Here is a 20,214-nt window from a genome sequence, read left to right on the forward strand (position 1 = left end):
ATTCTGAACACCGGGAAACACACTGAGCCTTGTTTTTTTGTTTTTTTGTTTTTTTTTTTTTTTATCACTTTTTAACATGAAAAATATACTTGTTAACAAAAATAATTGAATTGATATAAGCATTCAACATGTTCACATAATTTGTTTGATGAATTATAATCCACATGGTTCTAGTTTTGTTTTGGAGAGAGAAGTATTATGGGGCTTAGATCTTTGAAAGAATTGTAAAGAACAAAAATGCACATTCAACAGTTTGTTAAATATTCTTAATGACTGATCATCTTCAGGGTTGAACAAGAAGAGGTGTCATGGATTTATGTGCAGGCAGACTGAAATTGGTTATGTCCCCAAACATGTCAGACAACATAAAAGACAGACTCTGTAGGCAATAAACAACCTGGCGGGAACAAAAACCAACAAGAAAAATCACTGGCATATTTCTTCCAGACCAGGATCCTGACAACTTATATTCCACAAGGGAACGAGAGAAGGAGGGTTTTGTTTTGTTCTGTTTGCTTATGAGTAGCTTAATGTCTTAAGTTCTGCAGAATTTAAACAGCACCACAGGAAAAACTCCCTGAGCGACTAACGGACATTATTTATTCTAATTCCTGTTTACATCAAGTCCAATATGACTGCTGGCTCTGGCTTCCCACCACAGAGAAAGAAAAAGAAAATTACTTTTAGGCTATTTACTCATTCCACAGATTTTCAATAAACCCAGCCTGAGGTTACAGCCCAGGATGTCCAACCCCCCCCCCCCTCCTTTTTGAATGAACACTGTAGCTTTTTCCTTCCTCTCTCCCACCACTTCCTGCCTCTCTTCTATCTTCCCTCCTTTGTCTCCTGGCTTCCTTCCTGCCTGACCTCTTAAATAGTGTACCCCCTTAAATGGCCTCCCTTTCTTAAATACATACCCCCTTGGGGAGATAAACATTTTATTGACTAGACACTGGGCTAAGGACATCACGTATCTGTGAGAGCCTTCCTCACAGAGTTCACAGGCTTCCAGACAAGGGGGACAAGCTAGTCCCCAACACAACGACACGAAAGCCATGAGCTAGTCAGCCAAGGTAGCAATCCGGCCCTGCCTGAGTTCCAGGAAAAGCACGGTCTACTGACTCGAAAGCTATGGGCTCTTGCTCTAAACTGGAATGATTTCCAGATTCATTGATGCAAAGAGCATACGCTTTTCTGGGAAATGCAGTAAAAAGAGGTACATTTTCAAATCACTCTAGTCTCCCGGGGTTCCCCCAAATCATTCTGACAGAAAGGAAGAGAGAAGTTGGCAGGTTTCAGCACATTAATAGCAAACGACAAATTAGTAACTACGTTCTTTAATCTTCAACATTCATAATTGCACAAAGTATCACTGATCATTTAAATAATACATGTCAAATAATCTAATGAAGAAACTGGTAAAGTGGAATGTTAGGAAGCAATAGCACTGGAGAGTAACACTGAGTGCAGACGGGGGTCGGCTCTCCTGGAAGTTTGAGATTCTTGCCAACAGGGCAAAGAGCTATGGAGAAACACATGGAAATATATTCAGCCTGCTGGACCATGCCAGTAAATACACAGAAACTCTAACAGCTTTGCCGAAACAGTCTCTGTATGTATATACAATCACTCTAACACTAACATCCATTGGCGGGCATGCAGAACAGGGACAGACAGAGACTTCCAAAACAGAACTGGGTGTAGAGGTCTACCTCCTGACTAGCTGATGTTAAACTGGCAAAACAGAACTTTGTTACTGAGGAAAAGTATTTTCTTTAAAAATGTATATGTGTCAAAGATGACTGAAAATCTTGTCCATGCTAGGGGAAAGTTGAATGTGGAAAAATTTGCATTTTTCGATCTATGCTGTAAAGAAAATAAAAAGCCAGTGCATTTTGGCATTAGCAAAAGGCTGAACCAAGTTCTCAGGCAATAAATTTATGGGGAAACACGACAGGCTCCTCATTAAAGCTATGTGTACGTTGGCTGAATTTTATACACGATTCTCGAATCTTGTGGAAATTTGGGCACGGCTTGACATCTGAACAATGTCCCTGGTTTGTTTGATTTCTAAAGCATTGGAAAATGTTGCACTTTGGAAATCAAGTAGAGAAGAATAAACACATTCTGAACCAGAGCTGGGTTGACTGGGTTATTTTTCCATATGTCTCCATGAGATATTTATTACGTTTATTTCTCTTACAAACACAGCCTCCGTGCTAGAAATACTGTGGGCCTTTTTCTTTTTTTTGAAGTGTTAAGGCCACTGACGCGCCCAGCAGCAGTAGCCACCTAAGGGGAGGCAATTTTCAGCTGGCTTTTCAGAATCTGGTTGCCATGACAAAGAGCACAATTTATCCTTCAGTCCCTTATCACAGCTACGATCACAAACCATAAAAATTAACAAGGCTCGTCCTTCCTTATGACTTCATGTGCCTCATCCTTACCTGAGGTCTTTTGTTCCCCCAATTAAATAGAATGGATGTCAGTCATCTAGCAATTCAATTAATGCCGATTCAAAATTCCGGCCCAAACCAGAATCTATAATCACAGCCTCCTAATCACAGCTCAGTCTGAGAATGAAAAGCAAGCAGGAAATTGCACTAATTACTCAATTAGACTAATACTGTATTTTTAAGCAAGGGCTTAAGGGGTTGTCAGCCCTGACAAAGGACTCATGAGTCCCCCTCACCTGTGTGTCCCCTTGTCCAAGTGAAGCTGATGCTTCCAAGTGACCATGATTTCTATCCATCAGTCATAGCTGGACTCACATCAGGCAATGGGAAATTTTAATTGCTATAAGGCCCATTATGAAGGGGACAGCTGTGGTGGCCTTCTTCCAGGGCTCTCAGCATAGACCTGTAAGATGCAGGGACTTTCCTGTACTGGGCCCTCTTTCTGGACAGCTGAGCACACACCTTTCTGATCCCAAGAAACCATTTAAGGAGGGGATCATTTTGCATAGAGCTTCTCTGCTAAACCAGTAAGATGGACCCATGCTCATAGACCACCCCTCAGCCTCAAATGCCCAGAAGAGCCTGCAGCCTGCAGAGAGAGCTAAGACTCAGCCAGCCACCTGGCCCAGTGTGAGGCCTGTGGGCTGTAGGAACCAAGAACTCATCTGCGCCCCTGGGGACAGCGGCCAATGCCAGGCCCACCTGGAGAATCTTTCACGAATCAACAGTGAATGAAAAAAGTAGGCTAGGAAGAACACACCATCAGATGTGACTGAATTATTTACAGAACAACACTGGTTACAGACCAAACAGGCTGGACCTTATTTAAAAGAAAGTATCTTTCTTTTTTCCTATTCAATTTCAAAAGACATGAATGTTCTGTAAACAACAGGGAGGGCAACTAGAGCCTGTCAAGCCTCTGGTTTTTGTGGTCATCTGTCAAAATCCTTCCTGAGTGAAGGGAGGGGAGCTGCAGACAGGGAGAAGTGGGCCTGATCCAGCCCATGGAGCATGGCCGTTTCTCTACAGCAGTTCTGAAAAGGACCAAGTTGGGAGCGCTGGAGATTCCGAAAGGAGGGGACATTTATTTGACTAAACAACACAGGCCTTCACTTCCAGGGTTTGCCTTGCAGGTGACCACTGTGGATTGTGCGGGGGTTCGAGTGGCTGGCAGGAGAGCCGGTGGGCAGGTTCTGGCCACCGCGGCCAGCAGGTACCTTCGAGTCTTTTCCAACAGAATTATTCTGGTTCAGTCGGCCTGAAAGGAGCAAGAGAGTGAGGGAGCAGGGCTGCAAGAAGGGTTTCCAGGGAACATCAGCCAAGAACACTCTTAAGCTAATGATGCTTAGTCTGTGGCCGCTGTTCCGCTAACGAAGCCCTCTGCAGCTTCTCCTGTGGGCCAGGGATGTCAGGGGAAAGGGTAGGCACGGAGAGAAGCCCACACACTCTATCCTCTTCCCCTTTGTTAGCTTCAACAAATCTGGTCCCTCACCCCTTTCTTGAGGGTGACTGAGGAGAGGGAGAAGAGGAGGCAGAAGGCAAAGGCAAGAAGACAAAGCAGGGCCTCTGGGCAGGACTTTAAGCAAACCCAGAAGCAGAGAAGGCAGGGGATCTCTCCCAAGAAGGAATCTGAGTGCCCACACCTTGTGCATCCTCTCTGCCTAAGACACATGCTCCCTGTGTTTGTTCTCAACACCCAGTCCTTGCCATTATCAGTGCCGCCCCTCCCCCAGTACCTGTGTGATGCACAGAGCCCCAAGCACTTTAAGAATGTGGATAGAAAGCTACTTTTCACATGATGAGGGCTATTCAAAGGAGCACAGCTCAGTGCCACAAAAACAAAGGTCATAGTCTCTTACCAGGATTGTCTGCTGGCCCCTGGTCCACTTCCAGGTAACATTCTATCTTTTTTAAGTCTTCTGGGGTAAATCTCCACTTGTTCTCAGCTGGCAGGGCTGGCATTTTGGGGCCGGGTCGTTTCCGGACAGAACCAAAAGGGAGGGCCTGCTGGCAAGAGGCTGGCAGGGAGCCAGTGACCAGTCCTTCTGGGAACTTCTGAGCTAAGACTTTCAGACCTATCATAGGAGAACATCAGGAAAAGCAGGATTAACATAGTGAGGCCACAGCAAAGCTGGAAGGGGCCTGTGTGTCTTCTAGCCCTTCACCACCAGGTTAGAGAATGGAAATCATCCTTTACTGCTGTGTCAACAAATAAACTAGAAACAGAATTCAGCTGAGAATTCCATACGATATTGTTTGCTCAAGTTTTCAGCATTTTTACAGAACCCTGCAGTGATGCTGTTATCTCAGGAATTAAAAACACGTGCTTGTCTTAATCCTAGCAGTCAGGATGCTCATGCAGCAAGATTAAGAGTTGGAGGCCAGCCTGGGCTATGTAGCAAGATCTTTTCTCAAAAACCATAAAAGCCTCAAATCAACAAAACTTACAGTGAAAAAATGAACTTCCCATTTCCTTGCAAAACAAAACCCACCCAACGTGCTGCCAGAAGCAGAAAACATTTCAAATGACTCCGGTTCCCTCAGAGAGCAAAGCTTACTGTCTGCCTGGCACTTGGGTCCTAGCACTGAGCACCGGAGGAGGCTGTGTGGGTCTGAAGGCAGCCGAGTATAGAAACCCAACCTGTAAGACACACTGCAACTTTGCTCACCCCCGGAAAGCATGAAGAGGTTTTCGAACCCGCGCTCACACATGGTGGTGGCTGCCTGGCTGGCCAGCCTCTCGTCCTCGTCGTATAAGATGATGATCTTGCCGTGGGCGTTTTTCTGTGAGGTGAGTTAAGGTTCCAAGCACAGAGCTAATGCTTCTAGACAGCAAGCACTGAGCAGCCAAGGTTCATCCTGCAGAGTGCAGGGAACACTAGGCCTCATCCTTAGCATGGTTTCCTTGCCACAAAGACCACATGAGTCGTGGCTGCCCTGCTTCTGGATCCACCATGACCTACGTCCTGACAGCATGAGTCATATACTTGACACCGTCTTATTTTTTTTACCTTTATAATACTGGAAAGGAAAAGTTACAGCCTCCATTTTAAGTTTCTTTGTCAAATACACCACTGAAGGCTTCCTAATCACAACACAATAGATCCACCTGAACTTCCAAAATAAAGGGGCAGTTTTGGAAGTACATCTCACAAAGAGATATTACATACTGTCAAAACTGGAGCTCACAAACAGCTTACATTAGCATGGGGAAATCAAAGACACGAATGGCTTCAATTTTGTCAAGACAAATCATACACACACATATAGAGACTAGTCAGAACAAAATATCTCAGTGTGGTGGTAGCAGTTGACACTCAATTGTCTGATAATAGGGCAGTTTACTTTACTTTTTTTTTTAACACTTTTAGTATTTTTCCTACTTGTATGATTTTTATGAGTGAAAAAAAGTTAAGATTTTTAAAAGAAAATAGAAAAATCTTCACTTTTTAAGTTCATTTGGGCAAGCCTTCCAGAGAAAGCAGTCTCAGGGTTCTCTCAAAAGATTATAGGTGCTCAGCTGGTACAGTGAAGCAGGGTTTAAAAGGACCTTCCTGAACAGTTAGGATGCTCAGCAGCTGCTAGGAACTCAAAATCTAAAAATGCTAACCTGGTTAGTGTCAAAGGTCCCTTGCAGTTTTCACTCTAAGAACATGGCTCATGGTTAAGGTTGAGTCTTAAAAATCCCGATAACACCCAACTCCTTAAAATACATCAAAGGATACGTACTCGAGAATGTCATTTGAATAGGGGTTCATTGTCCTGGATAGGGTCGCAATGGGGTAACTGTAAGCTATAAAGAGAGGAACACGATCAGAAAGCCTAGGGCTCTCTTACAATCTGACCCCACTTCCCAGCTGGCTTGTGGTCTAAGAGGTAAATACACTTTCAAAAGTCATGAGCCATAAAACAAAATACACCTAAATACTTCATAAAAGAAAGAAAAGAAAAAGGGGAGGAAGCCCGATGGCACTGTTCCCTGCACTGTGCCCTGGGCCGTGGGCACCAGAAGCACAATCAGCTACCCTTAGAGGTCATTGTGGTGCTCACTACAAGGGTTTCCACGATGGAGCCAGCAGAGCTTTCCTGACTGCTGACCCTGTGCTAGCATTACACTTCCCAGACTGAGGCTAGGCTATGCTTCTGGGATGTAGGGCCCCTTTTCTCTTACCCCCAACAATGTGACACTGCTGATAAGAATCTCTGTCACGCACATCTAGCAGCAGGAAGGGACAGTCCGGATAAGGCTTGTCTTTGCCACTGGGCTCTTCTTTCTTTATGAGCCCTTTGTCTACATCCAGTTCCCCAACGCCACTGATGACGCTGTAAGCAGAAAAAAAAAAATAGTTCACCAGAAACGAGTCAGGGGTCAGAGGTTTAAAGGTCAAATGTGAGTCTTCAGAATGGAGAGATGAGGGATCCTTGTCTTTTCAAAGGACACCCCAAAAATAAATGGGCAGAGTGCCTCAGTTCTGCCCAGAAGGCAGGATTGTGCAGATGCTGTGATACTACCAGCCCCCAAGTCGGGATTACTGTGTACCTATATTATCCTCATTCAGAGAATGAAGCCAAGCCACTATAGGACTGAGGGTTAGAAAGTACAGGGCGCAGGCTGCCTTTAGCAATAGAGGTAACATTTAGAGAAGGAAAGAGAGGACAATCAATCCAGCAGGATGTAAGGAGTACGAAAGCAGAATAAATGGGCAGGGAATAAGATTTACAGGACAAGAGAAATGCAAATGATTTCTATATTTATTAAACACAATATAAAGTATCAACAATGCTTTACATGTTTCATGTACAGTTTTGGACCATATGAAGACAATCCAGTCAAATGTGGACAGACTATAGTGGCACTCCCATAAGATGATATGCAGTGATATGGGAGCCATTTTCATTAGTTAAGTACACTCTCTGATGCTCCATCACAGGGAAATCACCCAATGACATATTTCTTAGAATGTCCCATCATTAAGTGACGTGTGACTGTACTTACACAACGACCTATCCAGTATGGACACTGAACCTTATTTTCAATAGTTATCTGCACTTACTTCCAATTTACACAGGGTGATGATGAGCCTGAAGAGGCTTTTAGAGTTAGTGGCATTCATATAATGAGACAGTGGAAGAGCTAGGATTAAAATAAGGGAGTTCATCGCTGACAGTTCTGTTTCTAAGGTCATTAAACATGAGCTGCCATCTTAATGTCATAGAGAAAATGTGGCAAGAACATCAGAGGACTAACAAGACCAGGGGCTGCGAACAAAATGGCAAGTAAGAAAATGACTGTAAGGAAGTATGAAGATGCTATTGTTCTCAGACATCTAAGGTGCTGCTGAACCAGGGATCTGTTTGGTGCCTAGCTCCTCTCCATCACAGACCCTCACTGTCTGCATTTAAATCCAAAAACACCTGACTACATACAACACAGTGCACATTTCAATGATGCAAAGGGGCAGAAGACTGACTTGATAAGAACCTGCACTCCTGGTGGAAGCACTGGTGGCTTAAATCGCTTCTTCTTTTTTAATATTGAGAGAGAGAGAAAAAAAGAGAAAGAGAGAAAGAGAGAGAAAGAGAGAAAGAGAGAGAAAGAGAGAGAGAGAGAGAGTATACCATGTGTTTGCAGAAGTCCCAGAGGTCAGAAGATAATTTTGAGCTATAGTATGTGTTGAAAATCAGCACTTGCTTATAACCAACAGTTAATATTTGTGGAGTAAGGTTCTTGTAAATACAAAAGATGAGTCATGTGCAGTTTTGGCATAAATGCCAGTGACTGCCATCAATTTCCTCTGTACCTGTCCCATGCCAGGGCACTTTGGCACTGTGTCTTTCTTATTCTAGAAGAACATTATGAGCTTCAGTAGATAGGACAAAACTCACACTCAGAACAGAAACCAAGAACTCAAAAAAGTTAGACCCTAATTAGCCTGCATGCAGAAGGGCTAAGAAAAACGGAACCAAGAATGAACATTAATCCGCTTCCACATGAAGCGAAAAGGCTCAGGCAGCATTTAAATAGAGAGAATGCCCAGGTCTGAGATGTCACTGCTGCCAGCTTTGCTCAAGGTAAGAACCACTAAGATGGATGGGTTAGGAGAACATTGCAAAGTGAATGCACAGACAACAACACAAGTACCTCTGCAGAGTGGAGCGGCTGGAGTCCCCTGCTCCTGTGCTGTTGATGAACTGGACAGGGCTGGGCGACTGTTCTCCAGAGCTCCCTTTCCCATTGGTCTTGGCATCGATTTCAGCATCAGCCTCTGAAGTTGCAGAATCATTGTCTAAAATTTGCAATGAAGAAATACTTAGGGCTGGTGAGATGGCTCAGTGGGCGAAGGCACTGGCCTTCAAGCCTGATGACATGGGTTTTATCCCTGGAACCTATACAGTGAAAGGAGAGAACCACTTCCCAAGAGTTACACGGTTACACGTGTGTCCACCCACTCACACCACAAATAAATGTAGTTTTAAAAATTAAAACAGTAATCAAATGGAATCTCAGAACTTGAAGTAATCAGTATTTCCACTGATACAAAGTTAAAAAAAATCACATCACTATCACTAAGTTATTCTAAAAGTTGTAACACAAGGGGCTCTCAAAATGCAGTGAAACCCCAGGAGTTTCCCAAGTCCCTTTCATGCTGTCTACTGGGAAAACTCTTTCTTAAGCTGTTACCTGTCCCCACTCCCACTCCAGCTGAGGACAGAACCCGGTGCCTGGAACTTGCTAGGCATGGGCTGTACCAACTGAGCTAAATTCACAATCCATCACTTTTTTTTTTTTAAAAAAACTGTATTTATATTTGCTCTAATGGTACAAAGAGGACAGTGTGGAAACTCTAGCGCTCCGGTAAGTGTTGAGGAAGTGGCACCACATTTATTAGCAGTCATATTTCTCCCCCATTGCGTGAGTTCTTACAGTAAATAAATTTGGCAGTCATATTAAAAAGTGTCCCTTCATAAAACAGTGATTAATAATTTTCATTAAAGATCACCTTGAATGGGTGTGGTGGCCCACAGCCATAGTCTTAGCATTTTGGAGAATGAGACGGGAGGATTGATTTAAGTCTGAAACCAGCTTTTGCTACACAGCAAGTCCCAGGCCAGCCTGAGTTACACAGTAAGACCCTGGTTCAAAAAAAGGAGAGAATTATGTCTGTGAAGTAGAAATATGCCTTTGGAATACTCTGTGTGACGAAATGACAGTTTTCTAGATACTCATAAACTGTGGCAGTGTCAGGGGAAGTATTAGTAGGTTTGCCAGGCTGTGGCTGAGCCAACTATTTTGCTGTAGACATTTTTTTTTTTTTTTTGGTAAGAAAATCTGGGCCCTTAGACTTGTGTATTTTAGAGACATTGTCTCATAGATGAATTGAGTGAACATTCTCTTAAAGAAAACAGCTGATGGATATTTCTTGTCAGTGGCTAACTTTTGAACAAAGCCCAGAATTTTGGAATCCATGTTTGGTATCCAGAGGGGAACTATGAAGAGTCTCCCCCACCCTCTGTAGTGACACATTTCTGATTTCCATAACTCAGTATAATGACAGCTGACAATTGAGCAGATAGGAAACCACACACAGGCAGATAAAGCACTGAAACCCTGAGACATACCAAAGGACTTTAACAAGGCATAAAGGCCCATGGGTAAAGGTTCGGAAGCCATACTATAGCAGAGCCTTAGGAAACAACTGGCTGAGCGGATGCATGCCTGTGCTCTAGCAGGAAGATGGGAGTTTGAAGCTAGGCTGAAAGGAAAAGAAAGAGTGGAAAGAGAAGAAGAAAGAAGTAAGGGGAGGGGGAGGAGAAGGAAGGAAGAGAGGGCTGCAGAGGAAAGAGCCAGGAGGATGAACCAGCTGACAGGCTTTGGTGTAGTACTGAGAAAGCATAAACTGACAGAAAGGCTCGGGAAATACTCAGTCTCCCAACTAAGTACAGGTCCCTGGGAGCCAGATTTTCTTGACAGACTTCAACCCAAACAGCACATTGCACAAACTGAAGGCAAAAGCAGATATCAGAATCAGCTGCTGTCTGCTAAAACAGACATAAAAGAAATTTACAAAATACTTTAAGCCACTTGATAAAATTCTGGGTTGGAAATTAATGATTTTTTTCTTTTCTTTTCTTTTTTTTCAGAAATCCGTCTATCTCTCTGCCTAATGATTTTTTTCAATATAAAAATATGTTTTTATGGGTTGGGGATACAACTCAGTGGAAAAGTGTGTGTTTAATATGCACATAGCCATAGGTTTGATCCCCAGTAAAACACACACACACACACACACACACACACACACACACACACACACACAGTTTTTATTTGTGATGTTAGGATTGATATTTTTATCAGCAATAATGAATATTGCCTAAGTTCTCAGGTTCATTTTTTTAAAGATTTATTTATTTATTATTATATGTAAGTATACTGTAGCTGTCTTCAGACACATTAGAAGAGGGTATCAGATCTCATTACAGATGGTTGTGAGCCACCATGTGGTTGCTGGGATTTGAACTCAGGACCTTCGGAAGAGCAGTCAGTGCTCTTACCCACTGAGCCATCTCTCTAGCCCCCTCAGGTTAAAATTTTATATACTAAATTTGAATAGATACAGTTAACATATACCAAAGCTCTCTGGGTCTTCAAATAATCTTTTAAGAATGTAGAGGGGAAATGAAGCACAACATATGGGAATTTTCTATTCTAACAAAAACAGTGAAAGAGGAAATAGAAGAGGCCTAACTATTAAAAAAAGATGACAATTTAATTTGTATATGATAATATACCTAGAAACTAGACAAACAAACCTGGGGTTATGATTTAAATATTACTAACCACATAGAACATCTTTTCTGTATACTGATTAGAAACCACAACAAAGATCTCACAATGATTGCAGCAATGAAACATTCCTATGGAGATATAACTATGGCCACTGAAGTACCTGTTCAGAACGTCTAGGCCCCAGTTTTCTAGGCCCCTTGATATCAGGCACAGTTTTACTCTGGTCTCAGAGAAGACTTCAGTGTCACCTGTGAGTGTTCCTGACTGTCAGAATTGAATTTTTATCCTCAATACTGCTCTCAGTAAAAACTGTTACAAATAATCAAAGATTTTTCTCATCATTTGCAGTATTATATTGGTTCCTGTTGTATCAAGACATTAATTATTGAGAGTGCTCACAAATCAATAAGATAAAGAGATGAACATTGTTTTAGAAAAATAAAATAGGAAACAACATATAAAAATATTTTTGAGAGGTTCAGTAAATGAATGTGCATGGTACACACACACACACACACACACACACACACACACACACACAGAGCTCCATTCCATTACCTAAAAAAGGGATACAATTAGCTACTGTTTTATCTAGTTCGTGATTGAGTAGTTTCTAAGGGATGATTACTGCACCTTAGTGGCATTCCCATTCACTCCGGACAGGAGTGAGCGCAGGGCAAACCACACTGGGGATGGTGTGGGAGTGGTTACCTTCAGCCATCTTCAGCAACTCATTTTCAAGGAACAACGAAACTTACATGCCTGTTTACACATATACAGTGTGGCACTCTGCCATAAAAGTGACAAATCAGAAAAAAAATCCTTGTATGCCCTACAGGAGAATAATTAAATGAAGGTGTATGTCCCAAGGATAGGTATAGACAAGAACACAACTTTTACAATCCTGTTTCTGAAGCCTGTTTAATGATATGGAAAATACGCATGAAAGACTGTTAAGGCAGTGCAAAGCAAAGCTATACCCAGAGAGCACACATTGACCAGGGTGAGGTGGGGAATGCAGGGCACTCAAACATGGACACCGAGTATTATTCACCATCATCATCATATTTCTTCTGGATATTATTTTTGCCATCTGAAGTATATTTTTTAAGTCAGGAAAAAGCATTAGCATTGTAAAAAGAGAGGTTTGCACTCTTCGGAGGTAACCCACACATACACAGGTACAGCCTGCTCTGCAGGCACTTCTGACTACATTATCATCCATGTAGAGCACTAGAGAAACGCTAAGATTACTTACACATTATGCCAGCCTACTTTACAAGAGCCTAGTTTGCTCTGCAAATTTATCTCAGAAGAGAAAATTGCATGTGCCCATATGTTCTGTGCAGCAATTTCAACAATGAATTAAAGGCCAAATCTAGGTGCTTATATAACCCGGTTAAAATTGGGAGTGCTTGTATGAGGAGACACAATTATCTCAGTTCCAATGAGCCCTTATTCCTCTGCTGGGTGAGAGTCATCTGTCAAAGATAAATTCCTGTCCTGTTCAGATTCTCTTTATCCTCCCTAACAAAAACCAGCCCAGGGCAATGGCAGTTGAGTTGTACAAAACCAGTGCTCAGACTTCCTGAGAACCTTGTCTTGAAATCAGAAGTTAAATTCCTGACCTACATCAACCTTAACAAATGCATTACTCTTCAGTAAACAGGCACACATTGATTGCAGGGTACTTCAGGATAAAATCAAGACCTGAAGTCTGTGTATTCCTTTCATGAGTGTACAACTAGACGGGTTTTACTTTCCAGTTGGTATTTAAGCAAGGAAATCTGGAGCCTGCTTATCTTCCTGGCCTTATCTCACACCCAGTATCTACCATCCCTGAAGACCAGAGCCAGCCTGGATTACCAGCTTCCCAGCATACATGCTGGCCTTTCATGTCCCGTTGCTCAGGCTGCTCAGTGCCCCCTACCCCGACTCGCACCCCCCCCCCATGAGGCCTAGTTCAGATGCCTCCAGGAAGCCTGTTTCTGTCTAACTGGTAAACATCCTTCCTGAGAACTCCCACGGTATCTAACATATTTTCAAAGGAATTCTGCAGAATCCCTTGGTGATACAATGAGAAAGTGACTACTGGAGATGTTTAGATTGGTGTTCTCAGCCCACTCACCAGATACGCCATCCAGGGGCTTAACCTCTGATGCTTGGACTTCCCATCTATGAAACGCACCTTCCTGAGAGTTTCTGAGATTATTAAAAAATAAAATTCACACAAAGTACCCAGCCATACACACTTAACAAATGACCACTGCCTTCCTTCAATGAACCCTGCCATTTTGGGTAATTTTGTAGCATTGGATCATTCTCCTTGACACATGTACATAGTTGTGTGTGCACACGACAACTACAAATCCCATGGAAGCAGAGATGTTTGCTCAGCTTTTTAAGTTTTTTACCATGCAAACTCTGTAACCTGTGTGTGTGCAGAAGACATCAGAAATATTTGCTGGAAAAAAAAGTATATATTGAAACATCTAAAACAGTGAAACTGTGTCAAAAAACATTTTTTTAAAAAATAAATGAGAAGAATTAGTACACTAGACAGCATTTCTCTGAGAGTAACTAATTGCAAACAGACGTATCAGTGACCCAAGTCCCTATGAACACAACAATAAATGTACTGGCTGAGCACTTCCATCCGTGGTCAGTCTGTCCATTTCCTACGTCCTCAGTTCCCATTACCTTCGAGTCTTTGGATCTCCTCAGCTGTCACTTCCAGTGTTTGATCTGACAGGGAAGCGACTTGAATGACCTGATAGAAAAGAATGAAACGTGTGGATATGTGCATAGTTTATTTTAAACAAAGGCGATTCTGTCTTTTACAAAAAAGTGGGACACTCCAAACGTCCACGACATCTTGTTTTAAGAAGCTGTCAGGGTCCTGGCTGGCAAGTCTTATTGGATTTCGGGTCTCTTAACCATCAGGGTGGTAATTATCCCACAGATAAATGGTCCAGAAAAGACAAAACCATCAACAATGAAAAGCAAAGCTTATTTAAAACATTAAACACAAACAGCACAGCAAACAAACAAACAAACAAAGATGTTAGGCATCAACACAGGAACCCAAATGGAGCCGTTTAGGATGAGAAGTGTGGCTGAGAGTTAAAGCCACGTTCTACAGTCTGGTTCAGCATAGCACAGTATATTTCTGGAAAACATTATACTGACCTATAACAACACAAAATGGTGTCAACATTTCCTTATATGATTGAGAAATAAAAGGGATTGTGGACATGTCTTAGCACAGTGTTCATTTTTAAAGCACTGTCCATAGGACCCCCTGATCCAACTGAGTCACATCGGTAAACCTCTGGGTTGGAGGTGAGAGAGACACCCTATCCATTATTTTTTGGAAAAAAAAAATGCTTTTTCAGAAAATGCTTTGCCTGAAGTCAGGAAATCACTCACAGCAGAGCAGTTTGGAAAGAAGCATAGGGACAGAACAAGGGGAGTCACTTGTTTTGTTTTGTTTTGGTTTTGTTTCTTTGTTTTAAATCAATAAATAAAATAAAATAAAGTAAAATAAAAGTAAATAAAACCTAAACCACAGATCTGGTCACTAAGAATAGAATGCAGATGTATTTATTTTATGGAACCCTTAAGGAGAGGAATGCCACCCTATCCTTTTGTGAACACCATTCCCATACATACCAATTCATACCCTCATGGTGAAATATGAAGGCCAGAAATCACTCCTTACAAAAGACCCCAGGATACCTAGAAATGCTCCCGCAGAACAGCACAAACCCCTCTTTACTCCAATAGGAAAACCGTCACACTTACCAGCTGGGCAAAGGTGGTAACTTTTAGTCTCTTGAAAAGTTCATCTTTTTTGTATCTATAATCTGAAAGAGCAAAATATGACATACATTTATGTGGGTTCATTCTGCTCCCTTTGGGCCATACGTTTTTCTAGTTATCAAGTTATATGGTATCGCTTTCAAGTTCCGAGTGTGCTTTCACACAGATTACTTGATCTTCACGGTGTGGTGGTACTCTCTCCAACCTCCTGTGTCTGGGCTGACTGAGGAGCCTTCCCTAAGCTGCCTTCACCATGGCCACACTGTGTGGCATGCACTCTTGTGAGCTGCCTCAAATCCTTTGCAGAACAAAGCAAGGGATAAATGTCTACATTTTACAAATGATGACAGAGACTAGGAGAAGCTGAGTTGCCTCAGGCCAAACAGCTGCTAAGGCATTTATACCCTGCCGTTCTGACTCGAACTTCAAAGAGAGGAATCATTTTATCCTGTGGTTGTAAACTATGCCACAGACCTGAAACATCACAAGTGTGTGTGTATATGTGTGTGCCTTCTGGAGGTGTGCTGTACAACAACAAGAACACACAACACTTCTGCAGTAACTGCCCACTTAAAAATAATTTGGATGGTAAATTATGTTTTGTGTTTTTACCACAACGAAAATAAAATCAAATCAAAACCAATCTAAGCAGTCAGTATTCACTCAGTATCATCTTTATAGTTTTGAAATATAACTCAAATGAGGGTGCTTCTACTGTTATCTCAACAGCTCTTTGTATCAGGCAGGCATGGTAGAACACTCCACAACTCCAGCAACTGGGAAGTAGAGGCAGGAGGATCCTGACTGCAAGCCCAACCTGAACTAACAGCAAGACCCTGTCTTTAGACAAAGACAAATACATCCTCGTATCTCATCGGACAAACATGAAAACCCAACCTCACTTTTCTAGTATCTGCTCTGAAGATCCTCACCAGAAACTCACTTCCTGAAATTTTTCTAACAATGATGCTAATTTTAAAGCTCACATTGTTGAACTCTGCCCGCCTTTATCCTTCCTTCCCGTTCATGGTTTTTACACTGGTGCCCGGGACTCCTTAAAGACCGCCTCATTATTTCAGAATTACTAAAGGTTAGCTGGATAATTGCCATGGCCTTCACAGAATGTCTCATAAACCAAGACTCCTAGCAACAAAGGAAAGGATTAAAGGTGTTTAAGATTATTTACTTGGTGTTACTAATCAGTTCCATGAATTCCCCCAAAACTCAGCACAAAGCGGATGGTTGCTTTGGAGGGTAATCTAAGCCTGATTTACCAAATATTTTAATAATTAGAGTCAGGAAATAATACTACCTTAAAACTAACCATCTGTTAAATATATTACAGCTCCTTCTTGCAGGGAATTAAAACTTCTCTATTTTGAAATGTCTTGAAGAGAGCAATTTGGCAAGTAGACTATTATTTCTAGAAAGTTCTTAAAGCAGCTTCTGCTGGATACAATAGTTAATAAATGTGCCTGGATGCAAATCCCAAAAGGCTAAGCAGAGTCCTCAAAAGAACAAGCGAGTTGCTTCACCATTTCCTTCAAATTGCTACCAACCTGCCCACCCAAAGTCATTTTTGTAAATCAAAATAGCAATAAATTAGAAAATGGGAGAGCCAACATCTTTCAAGGAGCTTGGATTTTGACATCTATCTATTGGTATTCTTTTGATATCATTACATAGCTTGAAATACCTGTAAATATAAAATGTATATACTAAAATCCCCTCTAGCTAAGGAGAGACTATATCCGGTAAATACCATGCACTGCTATAGTCTGTAGCCTGTCTTCTGCACAGCCCTTGGAGCCCACCACATGCTGCATCCTGGGTATCACATACCTGGTTCTGCCTGAGGAGAGCCGTCAATGGGACTGTCTGACATGGTTACTTGAAGATACAAGATCAAGTCAAAGCCTTATGCGGAGTTTTAAATTTTATAAAAAAGGAAGGTTTGGACAGCTCTGTGAGTCTGTCCTCTCAAGAGAGAACAGGGCTTTAAGAATGGGGCTTCTGCTGCCTGGGCTCCTCTCAGACTCTGTAGGACACAGATCACCCCAGCTCAGGTACACGATCAAGCTGTGCTTCTCTAGTGAGTCGAGGGGCTGAGTGGGCCTCTCTCGAGTTACTGGAAGGACAGAAACCTGACTATCTAGGATGTTTCACATTGGGTCCAACCAGTGTCATCTAACAACCAGGCCCCGAGAGTGGGCTTTGTCAATGGTCAATAGCAGAGAGCATCCTTTTCTCCAGGTACAGTCCAAAGAATATTCAGATTACAAAGGATTCTGCATTTACAGGGTTCTGTCAACGAGTTGCTAGCAAAGAAAAGGAAGTCAAACTCACAGAGGAAGACAAATCAAAGAGAGTAATAGAACAAGGTTTGTGATTTCACAGACAATGTGGCATCTGAGGTGAGGCCTACAGAGAGCTGGGTCTAGGATGTCAAGAAACAAGGCAGCATTCTCCTCCCTCCAGACCCAAGAGAACACTCGCAACAGAAAGCGAGGGGGAATGTAGGTGCCAAACCAGAATCTAAAGTGCTTCTGTCGGGATGAGCAAAGCATTAGGGGGAGGTGAGAGGAAGCCCGTGACTTCTAAGGAAGGAAGAGGGAATATGTTCAAGGATTCAGTTCCAAGAATGGGTCTTTGCAGGGCATAGTCTCCATTTAAAGTTAGAGACTCTGACAACCACATTGTGCTCTTAAGAGATGTTTTAAAGCAAGGTTTAGCTGGTCTAAGTGGAACAGGACATTTCTTATGGGACAAATTCCTGGTGAGGACATGTGAGCTCACATCTAGCTTCAGATGAAAGGGAGCTGAAGAAGGCCACCAACCCAAAAAGAAGCAGGCCAGCTGGGCGAAGCAGGTCAGCTGGGTGCTGCCTGCCTCACGTGCGCCGAGAGTGCCGGCAGCGCGGTGTCGGTGAGTAAACAGGACTTTCTTTTATAGTTCAGAAATTTAATGCATCTTAATTAAGACATATAACTGACATCATGTAAAATGAATAAGAAGGATCCTGAAACATATATTTATTTAATATTAAATATGTATTTTAAAATCTCTATAGAACTGGGTCTTCTAGCTGAGTGTAGGGAAATGAAGAGTGCAGAAAAGTGCCCCCAGGCCACATCTACTGTGGATCTTCTACACTGTGCAATTAAGATGGGACATCATTTTTTTTAATTAAAATTATCTGTTGTATCAAAAAAATTCTGGTGTATTTCAGAATTGTAATTTCCCTCCCAAGAAGATGCATGTTAGCAGAGCCAAGTCCTGAAGTAAGGTAAGAAAGCCTCTCCCTCTTACAGGCCAAATACTCTGGCTCTGGTTCTCCTACCTCACACCAATCAGATCCATCTTAGAAAACAGATGTTTCACACCTTCTTTAATTCTGGCTCCAGCATGTATATTTTATATTGATTGGTTTTGGACACAGATTGAAAAATGACAGTTCTCGGTGAGGGCAATGTATTCAGTGACCAGTCAGACATCTCTGCAGTAGATTAGCTTCTAAAAGGGATATGCGTGAAATATGGTTTTTAATTAAAAGAAAATAGACTGCAATGGATGGCCAATGTAGAACACTAAGGTCAGGCTGGCTTCCTCAGACCTTAGTCTTCATGAACACTAGCCTATGAGAAAACATTATGAAGAGAGCTATTATTACCCCATCTCAGGTATGAAATGAATGAGAAGACTAGCATCAGACAAAAAGACCACACAGACTGCAGTCTACAAAACCAGAAACTTGGGCTGTGGCTGTCCCCATGTTCTAACATTAAGATTCCCTTAAGGGTATAAGTTGATTAGCCGCAGGGGTGTCTGGCAGGCTCACCTGACTCCTACAGCGCCCCCCACATGGCCGCTGCAGATTGCAATGGCTAGCTGATATCAGCTGATAGATGACTACAGAGTCCCATCTTTTCTCCCAGGCCATCAATACTGGTACTCACTTTTTTTAATCTCTTCTAGCTTCTCAATGTATTTGGTCATGCTGTTACCTAGAAAGAGAAGGCAAATCTTAGATATGCTTTACTGTTGGGAATTGAGTACCATTGTGAAATCAGGCTGAGAGTAAGCACCCCGTCAGCTCCTATGTCCTGTTACTAGAGAACTTGGGAGATCAGGCAAATGAGCCGTGTGTGTGTGTGTGTGTGTGTGTGTGTGTGTGTGTGTGTGTGTGTGTGTTAAACAGCCTTTCATGTTAGGTAGTGGCAGCTAGGGAAAGGGAACCCATGAAGTGCTCCGCTCCCTGTACCCTGCCCCAACCTCCTTGGCCCCAGGCAATACAGATGATTGTTTACAGCACGCACTCTCTGCTTTTCCTTTTTAGAGTCAGAACTTTTCTTCCTCCTTCTATCCCCATAGCCTTTTGTGGTTAGATAGAGAGAGGAAGAAAGGAGCAATCATATTTGAATGTCTAAAATCTGCCTCTGTGGCTGCCCAAGCAACTCTTTCCACTCCACTCTGTCTCTGTGGCTTCCCCTTCCCTTCCCCCACTGTGTGTTTCACTATTCATGCTGATGCTGCAGCCTGAACGAGACCACACAATCTGGGCACTAGCACTCATCACGGGCTTGGTGTGCCGAGGTTCCCACTCCCTGGAGCACGCCCAACCCTCATGCTTTATGGTCTGGTTCTACCGTACTCAGCACTAGCCAAGGTGGTTTGGAGTGTTTTCATGCTTTAAAACTGGTCCATGATCATTCTGGTTTCCAAATGAATTAAATTCTAGCTTTCAAGCCAGAGCTGTTATTATTATTATTTTTTTGAACTGAGTGTGCTGCAATTTGATTTGATTTAACATGGCAAGTTCCATCTTGTACCTAAATGTGATAAATGAAAAACACTCAAAATAATTTTCATTTCTACACTTTGCTTCTCTTTAAATCTTTAGACTCAGCCTAACTTCAGATCAAAGTAATGCTTTCAATGAATGACATAAACTCACATTGCAAAGCACTATTCTGAATTTTTCTTCATGTTTGGGTCAGAAACTGAGGAAAAAACCAAACAAACCTGTCTTAAACCCCCAAGTGTATTTTCAAAATACCATACTTATTCTGTTATTAAAAATTTGCCGGGCAGTGGTGGTGCATGCCTTTAATCCCAGCACTTGGGAGGCAGAGGCAGGCAGATTTCTGA

The 20,214-nt window shown here is 42.4% G+C and overlaps 1 protein-coding gene across 5 annotated transcripts in view; it reads right to left on the bottom strand.

Moving 5' to 3' along the window:
* Positions 1-1,321: 1,321 nt before the first annotated feature.
* Positions 1,322-20,214, bottom strand: part of Cep41 (centrosomal protein 41) — a 40,559-nt gene continuing 21,666 nt past the window's right edge. For 4 of the 5 annotated variants that reach the window (XM_031381433.1, XM_031381435.1, XM_031381434.1 and 1 more), the window contains 9 exons: positions 19,023-19,070; positions 15,049-15,110; positions 13,945-14,014; positions 8,599-8,743; positions 6,628-6,779; positions 6,182-6,249; positions 5,126-5,240; positions 4,316-4,531; positions 1,322-3,714 (listed from right to left, as the gene is read on the bottom strand). In XM_031381433.1, coding sequence (XP_031237293.1) covers positions 3,566-3,714; positions 4,316-4,531; positions 5,126-5,240; positions 6,182-6,249; positions 6,628-6,779; positions 8,599-8,743; positions 13,945-14,014; positions 15,049-15,110; positions 19,023-19,070 — 1,025 coding nt within the window. In that variant the 3' untranslated portion in view covers positions 1,322-3,565. The remainder of the gene's footprint in view (positions 3,715-4,315; positions 4,532-5,125; positions 5,241-6,181; positions 6,250-6,627; positions 6,780-8,598; positions 8,744-13,944; positions 14,015-15,048; positions 15,111-19,022; positions 19,071-20,214) is intronic. The other variant, XR_004121904.1, reaches the window with a different exon arrangement.

This window comes from Mastomys coucha, unplaced genomic scaffold (genome assembly GCF_008632895.1).
Source record: "Mastomys coucha isolate ucsf_1 unplaced genomic scaffold, UCSF_Mcou_1 pScaffold20, whole genome shotgun sequence".
Lineage (NCBI taxonomy): Eukaryota > Metazoa > Chordata > Mammalia > Rodentia > Muridae > Mastomys > Mastomys coucha.